Genomic DNA, 14,777 nt, shown 5'->3' on the forward strand with positions numbered 1-14,777 from the left:
TAGATAATAAGCTAATGAGTGTATATTCCAAACCTTTATTAAGTGCTGAGCTAAATATTAACAGTAGCTTAACCCGTTAACGCCCAAGGTGCCTTACAGTTTTGAATCTTCATATAAATTTTATATCAATAGTAAAGTTCCAATAAGGAAGTCTATGGTGTTGTTCAAAAACAAAATCTTCAATATAAGTTCTCTACATGGTAATCTTCTCCAGCACAACTTCTATACTATCGAGGCAAACAAGTGTAAGATGTAAAAACTACCCAAAATAATGGACAAAAAAATATAACGATTATATTACATTACGGCTTTCTACAGAAATGACTCTTTTGTCGCTCCTTGTTTGATCAAATTTAAACTGTTGAATTCTGCAAGACCATGCTGAGAGTGCCTGGGTTCGATTCCGATTGGTGAGAAATTCTAGGAGTAAAACTGGGATCGATTCACAGAATTTGTCCCTGGAACTGGGTCTCCAGTTAGCTTAGTAGTTAAAGCTCCTCTCTCTCTCTCTCCTCTTCTTGGCGTAACGTCCTCACTGGGACAAAGCCTGCATCTCAGCTTAGTGTTCTATGAGCACTTCCACAGTTATTAACTGAGAGCTTCCTCTGCCAATGACCATTTTGCATGTGTATATCGTGTGGCAGGCACGAAGATACTCTATGCCCAAGGAAGTCAAGGAAATTTCCTTTACGAAAAGATCCTGGACCGACCGGGAATCGAACCCGTCACCCTCAGCATGGTCATGCTGAATACCCGTGCGTTTACCGCCTCGGCTATATGGGCTATATGGGTAGTTAAAGCTATGGATCACCAATCCGGAGACGGCGGGTTTGATTCCCGTTTCGGTCGGGAAAATTTTCTCGACTCCCTGGGCATAGTACATCATTGTACTTGCCTCATAATATACAAATTCATGCAATGTCAGGCAAAGAAAGTCCTTCAATTAAGAACTGTAGAAATGCTCTAAGAACACTAAGTTGAAGAGAGGTATGCCAAATTCCAATGCAAACGTCGAGCCATAAAGAAGAAAAAGTCCCTGGAAAAATCCCTGAAAGAATTCAAGAGCAACCTCCCAGGAGCAATCAATAAAAGAATGCTGGAGTAATTCCCTGCAGAAACTTAAATAGGAGTCCCGAGAGGAATCTTTGATGGAACCCCGGAAGGATTCCTGAGGAAATAATTGAAATAATTGAAATAAGGATTTTCTGAAATAATCTCGTGAGATATCTCCGATAAAATTCCTGCCGAAAATGTTGATCGGGAGGAATACCTGAAAGAATGCCGGAAGTAATCCCATGAGAAATTCCGGGATAAATCAGTATAGGAATAAATGAAGGAATCCCGGAAGGAGTCAATGAGGGAATCCCGGAAGTAATTGATAACGTAATTCTAAAGAGAATTCCTGAAGGGCTCTTTGACAGAATCCTGGGGTAATCCATACGGAAATTTTAGGAGGAATCCCTAAATAAAACTCGAGAAGGATCAACGAATGAATCCGAAAACAATCGCCGCGAAAGAATCCCTATCGTGATAATTTTCTGGGGGAATCTTTGAAGAAATCGTAGGAAGAATCCCTGATGGAAACTCCAAAGAAATTAAAAAAAAAACAGAAGTTCTCAAAGGAATCACATGAAAAATCTATGAAGATATCCCGGAAACAATCATTGAAGGAATCCCTGAATATATATAGAAAGAAGTTGTAAATAATCATCGGATAAATGCCTGAAAGAATTACGGAAGAAGTCCCAGGAGAGCTGCCCTAAAGATATCCGTGAGAAATCAATTATGGAAAGTCGGAAGGAATGCTGGGATAAATCTCTAAATCAGTGATCCTCAGCCTAATTGTCTTTGCGGGCCAAAATTGAATTTTGAAAGCATTCTGCGGGCCGCAAGTCATTTAAGAGTTTATTTCTCGGTTTATTTTCAACAATTTTCATGGTTCAACACAAAATGCATTTGTTTGATGTTTTAAAGTGAGAAGAAATAGCATTCAAAATTCACGAATAAAAAGATTTTTTTTAAATATTGAACGTGAGCAAAAATTTAACATCCTGGAGGTTTTTTGGGACTTCTCGTGGATTTTGAGAAATTTCAGAATGATTTATAGGGTTTTATAGGGTTCTCGGAAGAATCGGAATTTCTGGTTGAAGATACTGTTTTGGAAGTCCTTGGTGATCTTTTTTTAGTTTTTCTTGCGTAATTTCTTAAGAGCCCATTAGACGTGCAAATATATTTGTCATTGTAGTCCGACATTTATCCAAGGTTGCCATGATTCACGTTGTGTTGGTCATTTGTTGGGCTTGTTTGGCCAAATATTTGTCATCATAGCAAACAGTCTAATGGCACCTTTAGGAAGCAAATGAGGAAAACCTGCAGACATGATTTTCAAGTATTTGTAGCCGAATTGGAATAGATATTTTAAGAGGAATTCTCTTTAGTATTGCTAGTGGAATGAAAAGTATGTTATCTAACTACTGAAGTTTATAGCGAAATTTCGAAAGTTTAACACTTCCTTTAGAAGAAATTGTAGGCAAAAATATTGAAAATTTTGAAGTAGTATCTACAAGAAATTTTATCGCCGACGGAAACAAAATGGAAATTATTTTAATTTTATTTTTGTGAAATTAAACAAATTTCTAATAACGAGTTCTACCACAAGTCCAAAATCTATGGCAGAGAACCTGTGAAAACTAGCAAAAACTCATTCTTAAAGCGAATCACATCGTTCTTAACAACAGTTTCGAATATTTTCAAACAAAATTCGAAAAAAGTAGCCTTTTACAGTTTTTATATCTTTCAAACATCTTTTGATAAACTTCAAATGATTTTGGATAAACTTCAGTAGTTAATATTCATTCTCATGAAAGTTTTAAAATATGGTGAATTTTCTGGTTTTCATTATGAAATTTATGAGTGGGCCACTTACTAAAACATTCCAAAATAAGTTCGCGAGCCGCACAAAACCTGGTCGAGGGCCGCATGCGGCCCGCGGGCCGCAGTTTGGTGACCACTGCTCTAAATGAAGCTTCGGAAGAACATTTGAAAGAAACCCTCAAGATTCATCTTGGGAGGAAATCCTAAAGAAAATCCAGTGAAAATAAATAACAAAATTCTGCGAAGAACTCCTATAAGATGTCCGGAAGAAATCAATTAAAGGAATCCCGAGTGGAATCAATGAAGGTACCGTAAGGAATTTGTGAAGAAATCCCGGAAGGAATCCTTAATGGAACGCCAGTAAATAACACTGAAGGATTTCCAGAGAGAATCAATGAAAGAATCGCAGGAGAAATTCTCAATGGTATTCCAGAAAAAAAACAACCTGAAGAAATCCTTGACAAATTCCTACAGAAATCACTGAAGGGATCGCAGAATTTCTTAAAAGTTTCTCAGGAGAAACACCTTCAGCAATCCCGGGAGGAATACTTGAAAAAAATCTGGAAGAACCCCGGGTTTAATTCCAGGAGGAATCCTTGATAGAATACATGAACGCGCGAATCCTTTGAAAGCTCCGAGAGGAATACAGAGAGGATTATCTAGAGGAATAATAAGATGAACCCTGGGAGCTATTCTTGGAGAAATCCATAGATAATTATCGGGAAGAATTTCTGAATATTTTCATAGATAACCTTCGTGTCACACCAAACTCAGACTAAACTTCTAACTAAAGATAATTTAAACAGAAGTTTCACATCCGTATGAACAACTCCACCGAAGACATGAACTTCAACTTTCAAATAGAGTAAGGTGGGGCAAAAGTTAGACCCTAGTTGAAAATTCAATATTTTTCTAAAAACCAAATCAGATAAAAATAAATGTATACCGTGTGGTGATTCTACCATCCATGAGATAAAATTTTGCTGACCAAAATTACACCAAATGTCTTTCCAATTTTGAGTTACCTGCCGATAATACCCATAGTCATCCTATTTCATCCTGAAATTACTCCCATTTTTTACGATATGTCCTTTCCCAGGATTTCTCCCGCTGTTCCTCTCAAAGTTTCGTCTTCCCGGGAGGGAGGTATTCTGATGAAATCACTTGGGGAAACCTCAGCAAAAAACTTCGGTTGCAAATATAGAGCAATCCAATAAGGAACATATAGAATCCCGGGACAGTATCCGATGGGAATTCCGGGCAGAACTTTAAAATTTATGCCGGGAAAATCTATAAAAAAAATCTCAGGAAGATCACCGCTAGAAACGACTACGAGGAAAAGCTTGAAAAATCTCTGAAATAAATTGCGAGCAGAGCTCCATGAAAATTATCAGCACAAGCGCCTGTAGAAACTCCAAAACAAAGCAACTCTGGAATTGGCTCCGGAAAGAAAAAGCCCAAGATAAATGACAAAACTCTACGAGATCTCTATGGACATCCCGGTAGTAACACTGGAAGAAATGTTCTAAGAGAAGTTCCGGGAGAAACTCCAACAGAAATCTCAGGCGCAACTTCAAGAGACATCCCGCGAGAAATTTATCCTTATTTACAGGAGAAATAGTCCCTCCAGGGACTCAGGGAGCAATACAAAGAAAACTCGTGAAACCGGGAAGAACTTCAGCAGAAAAATTTGCGAACAACTCCTGAAGAAATCCTTGGAGAATTTCAATAGCTATCCCAGAAATAACTCCTGTAGAAACTATGGGACATATCCCGGGTAGAACTCCTGGGGAAATTCCAGTTCCAGAAGGAATCGCAAAAAAACATTCGAAAAGAATTCCGAGAGAAACTTCCGATAAAAATTTTGGGACAACATCTGAGAAATATCCTGAGAGAATTTTCTGTTCAGATCCCACGAGAAATCTCAAGATTTGTTTTACAACATCTGAGAAATATCCTGAGAGAATTTTCTGTTCAGATCCCACGAGAAATCTCAAGATTTGTTTTATGTAAAATGCAGGAGAAACACCGGTAGAATCCCATGAGAGACTCTGTGAGCAATATTGCCAAGCAATAAAAAAACGATGGAATGAATTCTAAAAAGAAATTCTGCAGAATTTGCGTGAAGAAATTGGTTGAAATTCAGGAATCCTGGAAGATTCTCAAGGAGAATTCCCGGAAAGAATTGTTCAAATCTTAGAAAAAATGCTGGTAGGAATCCGGAAGAACCTGAGGGAGGAATTCAAGAAGGGATACAAAAAAGTTATCATAAAAAGGAATAAAAAAATAATGTCGTATGGAAGGAATCTTAAGAAAAATCCTGGAAGGCATTCCAAGAGGTATCTCGATAGAAGTACCAGATGGAAACCCTGGTAAAGTTTCTAAAAAAACCTTGTTGAGGAATTTGTGGGTAGATTTTTACTTCCAGATATATTTTTTTGATCTAATACCTCTTCTCTAATAAGATTATCCAGATTCCATCATAATCTAACTTGATTTTCAAATAATCATCCGGAAGAATCTTCAGCCTAAATCTTAAGCTTCCTGTATCTTCATGAGCCACAAGCTTCCAGTAAGAACTTGCATTACGCGACAAATATTTGACAGTTCTATAATATACACTTGTAGTGAAAGCTCATGTACGAATGAAGCAAAGATTTTTAATGTATAATACATATTGCAAAACCTACGTATTTATACCATCAATGTACTAAAATCTGTGGACTTCACTTTCTACAAGTGGTAAAGGTTGTAAAAATATATAAAAAATGTCTTTTTTTCAATAAAAGTTTCAGAAAATATAAAATTTCCTCCTTCAGGATTCTCTTCGCGTGCTCTGCCAAAAGTTCTTCCAGAAAATTCCCGGCAAAAACAGGTTTTAACTAATGTTGCCTTCTTATTCTTTTTGCCGTAACGTCCCCACTGGAACAAAGCCTGCTTCTCATCTCTTTCACAGTTCCACAGTTATTAGCTGAGATCTTCTTCATCTGCCAATGACCGTTTTGCATGTATATATCGTGTGGCAGGCACGAGGATACTCTGTGCCCAAGGAAGTCAAGGAAATTTCCACAACGAAAAGTTCATGGGTCGTCCAGGAATCCTGTTGTCCTCAGCATGGTCATGATGAATACACACGCCTTTACATCTGTCGATACATAGAATGTTACCTTCAGAATACCTAAAAAATTAGAATATCTATAAAAAAATTTACAAGATACTCTTCCAGAGATTTTCCTGCAGTATTTCCAGAAAGTCACAAGTTTTGGTAAACTTTTGGAATTTTCTGTAGGTTCTTAGAGATTTATACAGAAGTTACACTATGAGTTTAATTTAAGTTCTCTTTGGAAATTTCACCTTAGGTACATTTCTAATTGTTGTTGTCGTTGCTATGCATAGTTCCCGTTCGTTCCCGTTGCCGTGATATCGGAACGGTTTTTTTTGCGTGTAAGACCAAAAAGGGAAAGAAACAAGTGAAGATTAAAAAATTCTGTGCATTCTGGAATCTGTTTCAACCGCTATGAATGCTGTCAATTGCGGAAGCAAATTTGGACTAAATTTCTGATCCTTCAGTTCACTCAGAAGGAGAATCGATATTTCGCTAACCAGGATAGTGTACCGGTATGGGGAACTTGTTGTTTTTTTTTTCATTCTATGAAGTTTTGTCACGAAATGATATTTCCTGCGAATACATCCGGAATGGTAACAGTAAATTGGAAAAATGAACTGTTAATAACCAGGTGTAAGGAACTGCATGATGGTAAAACTTGGGTAACTTGATTTGGTACTGTAGTTTTAATATTATAATTTTTGATAATTTTGAAATAGTGGGAGGGACTAGTATTTTCTTTTCGTTTCAGAGAGCGAGTAAAGGCGCTTAAGAATAGGCATAAGGGCCAGGGCATAAGGGGTAAATACCTGTGTCCCATCCCAGGATTCCAAGGACCAAGGAATGACATTAACCTTCTTAGCAACGTCATTCCCACCGTTAATATTTCATATTCATGCTTCGTATACGGAACGGTTGGTACGAGATGTCCCCGTTCTTTGATTTCAATAACAATAACAACGCTGCACAGTAGGCCTGGCCGCTTTAATGTTTGTAACACATCTCAGATGTGCTGCAAGGATTAATAATGACAAGAAAAATCATGGAATTAGTCGATTCCATCATTTTCCAGGATTCTTTCAATGAATGGCTGTGCATGTGTAGACCAGTGGTGGAAAGCATCATGCGCTTGACGTGTTTTTTGGTTCGCATCAAACACAATCTTTGCTCACGCGCTCGCGAACCCAAAAAGAGAGAACGGTTCACGATTTCCCGGATCGACGAACCAACACAAAACAAATGTCGAATGAGCAGAATCGCAGTTGGTTCGCCAGAAGGATCAGAATGTAGAACACTTGGTTTGTTGCCATTTTTTGTACACTTAAAGGTAATTAGTTGGATGTTTTTTGATTATACTGGTCAGGTACCATTCCAATAAATGATATCGACGAAAAAGTTTACCAAAATTTGATTTCATTACAGAAATATCGGCCGCGAACCTCTAAAATAAAAAAGCATCGCGCTTGCAAAAGATGCGATGCACTCGTTGGCGTTCGTGTCGTACGATCGTGAGCCGCAGACGTACGAACACCACCGCACAGCAAAGGTTTGCGATGCGATGGCATTTTTTTGTAGCGCGTAAGCACACGTTCGCGAGCAATTTCCACCACTGGTGTAGACTAGACTAGACTAGACTAGTTCTCTTTGGAAATTTCACCTTAAATTCCTCCAAATAATCTATTCGGAAGTGTTGGGGACAACATTAACGCGGATAGTCCCTACCTATGCCGCCGCCGCTGGACTCGCGGGCGACCGAACATCTGTCACCCTTTGATGTCGACACAGCGCATACATGTGTAATTGTTATTGAATGAATGTTGTCCAAATGTAATGTATGTAAATAAAGTTAGTTTGTTATTGTTCGTTTTATCGTAACAACGCGATTTTAATTCGTCGTCCGAATTATATGTTTTAATTTGTTTCTCGCGCTAATGACCGCAGTACGCGAGTTCGGCCACCACGTACGGGCGCGGGATACAAAAGTGGCGACTTCGGGAGTGGTTAATATTGCGAAAAGTCGTTAATTAATTAGCCACCGTGTCACCCACGGCGAAGCGGCGAAGAATGAGTGAGGGTAGTGCTGGTCAGATCCCGTCGCAAAATGGGAACCAGCAGCCTCCGTCGAATGTGCAGCAGCAGTTTCGACCGCCGCCGGTAGTGAATGTGCCCCCTCCCAGTGCGAGTTTTCCTCCGCCCGGACAGATGGACCCGTATCTACTGTGGTTCCAGCAGCAGCAGCAGAATTATGTTGCTGAACTTTTCCGGCAGCAGCAGGAGGTGCTTCGACAGCAGCAGGAGGTGATGCAGCAGCAGCAGCAATCATTCATGGCCCAGCAGGAACAGGTAATACGGAGCATCCTGACGTCGATCCAGGTACAGGTTCCGTCGAATCCGGAGGCGATTTTGGACTCGCTTGCCAGCAACATCAAGGAGTTTCGCTACGATCCGGATAATAATGTGACGTTTGCTGTTTGGTACAGTCGGTACGAAGACCTTTTTGAGAAGGATGCCAGCCGGCTGGACGGGGAAGCGAAAGTGCGATTGCTGATGCGGAAGCTGGGGATGTCGGAACACGAAAGGTACGTCAGTTTCATTCTACCGAAAGCGCCGAAGGAGTTCGACTTTCCGACGACGGTGAAGAAATTGAGTGCTTTGTTCGGTGCTGCCGAGTCCGTCATCAGTCGGAGATATCGTTGCCTGCAGATTTCGAAGCAGCCGCAGGAGGACTACGTTTCGTACGCGTGCCGCATCAATAAATCATGTGTGGAGTTCGAGTTGTCCAAGCTTTCGGAGGAGCAGTTCAAGTGCCTCGTGTTTGTGTGTGGACTGAAGTCGGACAAGGATGCGGAAGTGCGGCTGCGGCTTTTGTCGAAGATCGAGGAGCGGAACGATGTGACGTTGGAGCAGCTGTCCGAAGAGTGTCAACGATTGTTGAATTTGCGACACGATACGGCGATGATCGAGGAGCACTCGACCGCCGTGAATGCCCTGAGGACGAATCAGCAGCGGTTCAAGAATGGATCACCGTCGAAATTCCACCAGTCCGGTGGGGAGAAAAGTGGTTCCGGATCAAGTAGCGGCAAGGCAATTCCGGAAATAGCGTGCTGGCTCTGCGGAGGAATGCACTACGCCAGAGAATGCAGCTACAAGAGCAGCAAGTGCAACGATTGCGGCAAGGTTGGCCATAAAACTGGCTATTGTAGGAGTGCAGCGAAGGTCAAGCCCCGGCGATGGAAGCAAAATGTCGCATCGACGAAAGTAGTGACCGTCAACTCGTGCAGTGTGCAGCAGCGTCGGAAGTACGTACCGGTCGGGATCAACGGATCGCCAGTGCGTCTGCAAATAGATACCGGTTCCGACATCACCATCATTTCTTCGAAATCGTGGAGGAAGATTGGCAGCCCTTCAATGACCGTGTCGACGGTCGTAGCCAAGTCAGCGAGCGGTAGGCCCCTGCAGATTGAAGGTGAGTTCACATGCGATCTTTCCATTGATGGACGAGTGATGCGTGGCACGGTACGTGTTACGAAGGAGGAGCTCCACCTACTGGGTTCCGACATGATCGATGTTTTTGGATTGTGGTCGGTTCCGTTGGACTCCATTTGTAACCGTGTCAGCAGTACTCCAGCCAGCGTAAGCAAGCTGCAAGCCGAGTTCCCGCGAGTGTTCGCTGGTAGTCTCGGGCTCTGCAAGAAAGCGAAGGTGCAGTTCCAGCTGAAGACCGGAGTGACCCCTGTGTTTCGGCCGAAGCGTCCGGTTGCGTACGCGATGTACCAGGCAGTCGACAACGAGCTGGACCGATTGGAACGTGCGAAGATCATCACACCGGTAGATTTTTCGGAGTGGGCAGCTCCGATTGTGGTGGTCCGTAAGGCGAATGGGAAGATCAGGATCTGCGGAGACTATTCGACGGGACTGAATGAAGCGCTGCAACCTCATCAGTATCCGTTACCTCTGCCGCAGGATATCTTCGCCAATCTTGCAAACTGCACGGTCTTCAGTCAGATTGACCTGACGGATGCGTTTCTGCAAGTGGAGGTGGACGAAGGCTCTCGTAACCTCCTGACGATCAACACGCATCGTGGCCTGTACCGCTACAATCGTCTTCCGCCGGGAGTGAAAGCTGCACCCGGAGCATTTCAACAGCTGATCGACACGATGCTGGTCGGATTGAAAGGAGTGAGCGGCTACCTGGACGACATTGTTGTAGGCGGCGTCGACGAAGAAGATCACAACAGGAATCTTCGTGCGGTGCTGCAGCGGATCCAAGAGTTCGGATTCACCATCCGAGCGGAAAAGTGTAGCTTCGGGAAGAGCCAAATCCGCTATCTGGGGCATCTGTGCGATCGGCACGGAATACGGCCTGATCCGGCAAAAATCGAAGCGATCCAGATGCTGCCTGCGCCGAAGGACGTCAGCGGAGTTCGTTCTTTTCTGGGCGCAATAAACTATTACGGAAAGTTCGTGCCCAACATGCGCACGCTTCGGTTCCCGCTCGACGAGCTGCTGAAGGAAAAAGGAGAGTTCCGTTGGACCGCCGAGTGTCAGCGTTCTTTCGATCGGTTCAAGGAGATCCTTGGTTCCGACCTTCTGTTGACCCACTACGATCCGCGACGAGAGATCATCGTTTCGGCGGATGCTTCATCGATCGGCGTCGGCGCGACTATCAGCCATAGGTTCCCCGACGGTTCAGTGAAGGTGGTTCAACACGCGGCACGTGCGCTTACGAAGGCGGAGATGGGCTACAGCCAGCCGGATCGCGAAGGACTGGCAGTGGTGTTCGCTGTAACGAAATTCCACAAGATGATTTTCGGCAGGAAGTTTCGTTTGCAGACCGACCACGCACCTTTGGTTCGGATTTTCGGCTCCCGGAAAGGTATTCCGGTGTACACGGCGAACCGTCTTCAGCGTTGGGCGCTGACGTTGCTGTTGTACGACTTCACCATCGAGTACGTGCAAACGGAGAAGTTCGGGAACGCCGATGTCCTGTCGAGGCTGATCAACAACCACGCCAAGCCTGACGAGGATTACGTGATTGCGAGCGTGATTCTGGAGGAGGATTTGCGGTTTGTAGCGGACGAAGCAGTAAGCTGTCTTCCGCTCAGTTTCAAGTCGGTGGAACAGGAGACGCAATCCGATGAACAGCTGCGCAAAGTGTACCGCTACCTTCGAGAAGGCTGGCCGGAAGAGGCGAAGATCGTGGATCCGGAAATACGCCGGCTCCATGGCAGACGAGATTCGCTGTGCACCGTTGGGAAGTGCATCATGTTCGGAGAACGCTTGGTGATTCCCGAGAAGCATCGGCAGCGGTGTCTGCGGCAGCTGCACCGGGGGCACCCCGGAATCCTACGAATGAAGGCGTTAGCGAGAAGTTATGTGTATTGGCCGTCGATTGATGAGGAGATTGCCCAGTACGTGAAGGCGTGTAAGCACTGCGCTTCCGTAGCAAGGAGTCCACCGAAAGAAGCACCCGTTCCGTGGCCACGACCAACTGGCCCATGGAAGCGAGTTCATGTGGACTACGCCGGTCCCATCGACGGAGTACACTACTTGCTGGCAGTCGACGCGCATTCGAAGTGGCCGGAAGTGGTTCCAACACAACGGATCACTTCCACAGCCACGATCAGCATCTTGAGAAGCATCTTTGCCCGGCTGGGAATGCCTGAAACGCTCGTCAGCGACAACGGGACGCAGTTCACGAGCAGCGAGTTCCAGCAGTTCTGCAGCGACAGTGGCATCGATCACGTCACCACGGCACCGTTTCACCCGCAGTCGAACGGTCAGGCTGAAAGGTTCGTGGACACGTTCAAGAGGGCGTTGAAGAAGATCCAGGAGGGGAAGGTCGGCGTTGGAGAAGCGTTGGATGTTTTCCTGTTGACCTACCGCACAACACCGAATCGACAGGTCGACGAAGGTAAATCACCGTCCGAAGCAATGTTCGGCCGGCGCATCAGAACAAGTCTGGACCTGCTTCGCCCTCCACCAGAGCGCCCACCGAGTGACGAAAAGGAAGGAAACCGAAGGAGCTTCTCTGCACACGATGCCGTTTATGCGAAGGTGTACAGCAACAACAAGTGGCGCTGGGCACCTGGAACGGTGTGTGAGAAGATCGGCAAGGTGATGTACACCGTCTGGGTTGAGAATCAGCGGATGGTTCGAGCGCATGTTAACCAGATGCGCAGTCGTGGCGGTACTACACCAGGTAGCAGCAGGCCGCAGTCAGCACTGCCTCTAGACGTTCTGCTGGATGCGTGGAGCATTCCGAGAACTGCGCCGCCAGTCCCAACACCATCTTTGTTCCCGACGGACCCCACGGACTCGTCAAGAGAGTTCCCACCGTTGCCACCTGTGCCGTCTGCGTTCTCGTCGGTGTCTACGTCCATGTCCTCGTCATCATCGTCATCTATGTCTGCTACGTCAGCATCCCCGGAGTTCGCATCGGCAGATAGCGAACCAGTTACTCCAGTACAGCTTCCACGAAGGTCTTCTAGAGCTCGAAGGCCTCCACAGTGGTTCGACCCGTACCATCTCTATTGAGAAGGGGGGATGTTGGGGACAACATTAACGCGGATAGTCCCTACCTATGCCGCCGCCGCTGGACTCGCGGGCGACCGAACATCTGTCACCCTTTGATGTCGACACAGCGCATACATGTGTAATTGTTATTGAATGAATGTTGTCCAAATGTAATGTATGTAAATAAAGTTAGTTTGTTATTGTTCGTTTTATCGTAACAACGCGATTTTAATTCGTCGTCCGAATTATATGTTTTAATTTGTTTCTCGCGCTAATGACCGCAGTACGCGAGTTCGGCCACCACGTACGGGCGCGGGATACAAAAGGAAGACACTTCTATTAGACATTTTACAAAAAGTTTGTCATGGACTACAGGGGAGGCCAAAATGTTTGGCATAGGCAACCTTTTTTTTATCTCACAAAAAAGTTCAACATGCTGTAACTTTTCATAGAGTGCATCAAAAATTCTCAATTTTGACTGTTTGTCAACCTATTATATGTGCATCATTGGTACAAAATTGAGCCCGGTTGGTTAATCTTTCCCGACGCTAGAACCGTTTTCGTAAAACACTGTTTATCAGACAGCTGATTTTTGAACTGTCATATCTCAGAAACCAGTGAACCGAACTGAATGAAATTTTGAACGTTTATCAACAATATATTAGTGTTTCACAAGTATAGGTACTTTTCAAACATAGGTACTTTTCAAACATCTAAAAAAGTTATCATGGATTGACACTTTTTGGATTTTTCTCGAAAAAATGTATCTTTTTACATCAATGTCATTAAATTTTAGTTTTGATATCCAAAGAAATTTTACTTCTGTTCTTAAGATATTTCTAATTAGATGTATTAGAGCCTATTTGGATTGAAGGAAGAACATATTTAGTAATTCTTGTGTGGTATTGTAAATTTGACTTACTTTACTCTATATAGGTGAAAATGTCAAACCGGTATAACTTTATTCGTCGTGAGAAAATATTACATTTTATAATGCTGCATGAAGTACCAAGTTTATACAGGTATACCTCGATTTAATGGACATTTCAGTTTTTGAAATGTCTATAAAATAGAATTTTACATAAAATCGATAGCAAATTTTTTTATTTAAATTTAAATTTTTATTTAAATTTTATACCAAAATGTACCAAAACATATAAAAACTGCATGGAAATTGAGTTTTCGATAAAAGGCTCGGAGGTTTTGGCATATATTAGTAATTCTCGCTAAATAACGAATACACTACTATCTCGCTATTTTGTTACGATCGAAATCTTCTGTCTCCAAAACTATGTATGGTTGATTGAAAAGCCAATATTCTGAGCAATGGACATATGGACGCTATTGGCATAGATGTCCCAAAAAAAAAATGAAAAAAATCAGAAATACATTAAGGGATTCCTTTGTAAATGTCTCTGAGGATTTGTTTACCCAGGAATTTGATAACGAATTGCTTCATAAATTCTCCAGGCATTCAATCTGAAATTCCTCAAGGGATTCCTTCGGAAATTTGGAGATTCGTGACAAGCACTTGAAAGAGCATTGTTACTGGATTCCACTAAAAATTTGCATCCTTTGACAGATACGTATTTCGACCTCAACTGTAAGGTCGTCTTCAGTGTTTTAGTGGAATTCAAAGGAACAGTACTTAACGCGATTTTCTTTTTACTTACAGATATTTCCCTAACAAGCCCAGGTTAATCATCATCATTGTTACTGGTTGTGCTGTATTTGACAAACGATCTTTCTGTATAAGTAGTGTAGGTTTGTGCCACTATCTACTCGGTCGCCTTTTGTGCCAATTCTGAGGCGTTAAATAAAACTAAGTGAATCCAGAATTTTCGGCCTCCGAATAACTTCCCACCTCAAACCATCATGTAACAGAATATTTCAGAAAATCTTCCATGTGTTCCTTTAGAAGAGTCAGAAAGAATTATTTAACGAAATATGTCAAGAACTGCTTCACCAATTCCTACATGATTTTTCACAAATCTTTTCAGAGATTGTTTGAGAAATTCACCCAGGGATTACTTCAGAAATTCCTCTAGTTATTTATTCATAAATTTCTCTAGGCATTCGTTTGGAGAATCTTTTGGAGATTTCTTTAGAAGATCTACCAGAAAATTCTTCAGAAATTCTTGTAAAACTTCTTTGTATTTTCGTTTGCGGAAACTTGTCCGAGTATTCGGCCAAAAAATCCTTCACGGATTCTTTCAAAAAATCTTCCATTGATTCATTTGGAAATTTTCTTCAGAGAATTGGTTAAAAAATCATTCTATTC

General features: G+C 43.0%; 2 protein-coding genes across 3 annotated transcripts in view; one reads left to right on the top strand and one right to left on the bottom strand.

The window, feature by feature from the left end:
- Positions 1-14,777, bottom strand: part of LOC109405798 (lissencephaly-1 homolog) — a 244,991-nt gene that overhangs the window by 4,686 nt on the left and 225,528 nt on the right. The window lies entirely within an intron of this gene.
- Positions 14-13,590, top strand: LOC134292199 (uncharacterized protein K02A2.6-like). Its single transcript, XM_062861134.1, has one exon. The coding sequence runs from the start codon at positions 8,045-8,047 to the stop codon at positions 12,515-12,517; it is 4,473 nt and encodes a 1,490-aa protein (XP_062717118.1). The 5' UTR covers positions 14-8,044; the 3' UTR covers positions 12,518-13,590.

Source organism: Aedes albopictus, chromosome 3 (assembly GCF_035046485.1).
Source record: "Aedes albopictus strain Foshan chromosome 3, AalbF5, whole genome shotgun sequence".
Lineage (NCBI taxonomy): Eukaryota > Metazoa > Arthropoda > Insecta > Diptera > Culicidae > Aedes > Aedes albopictus.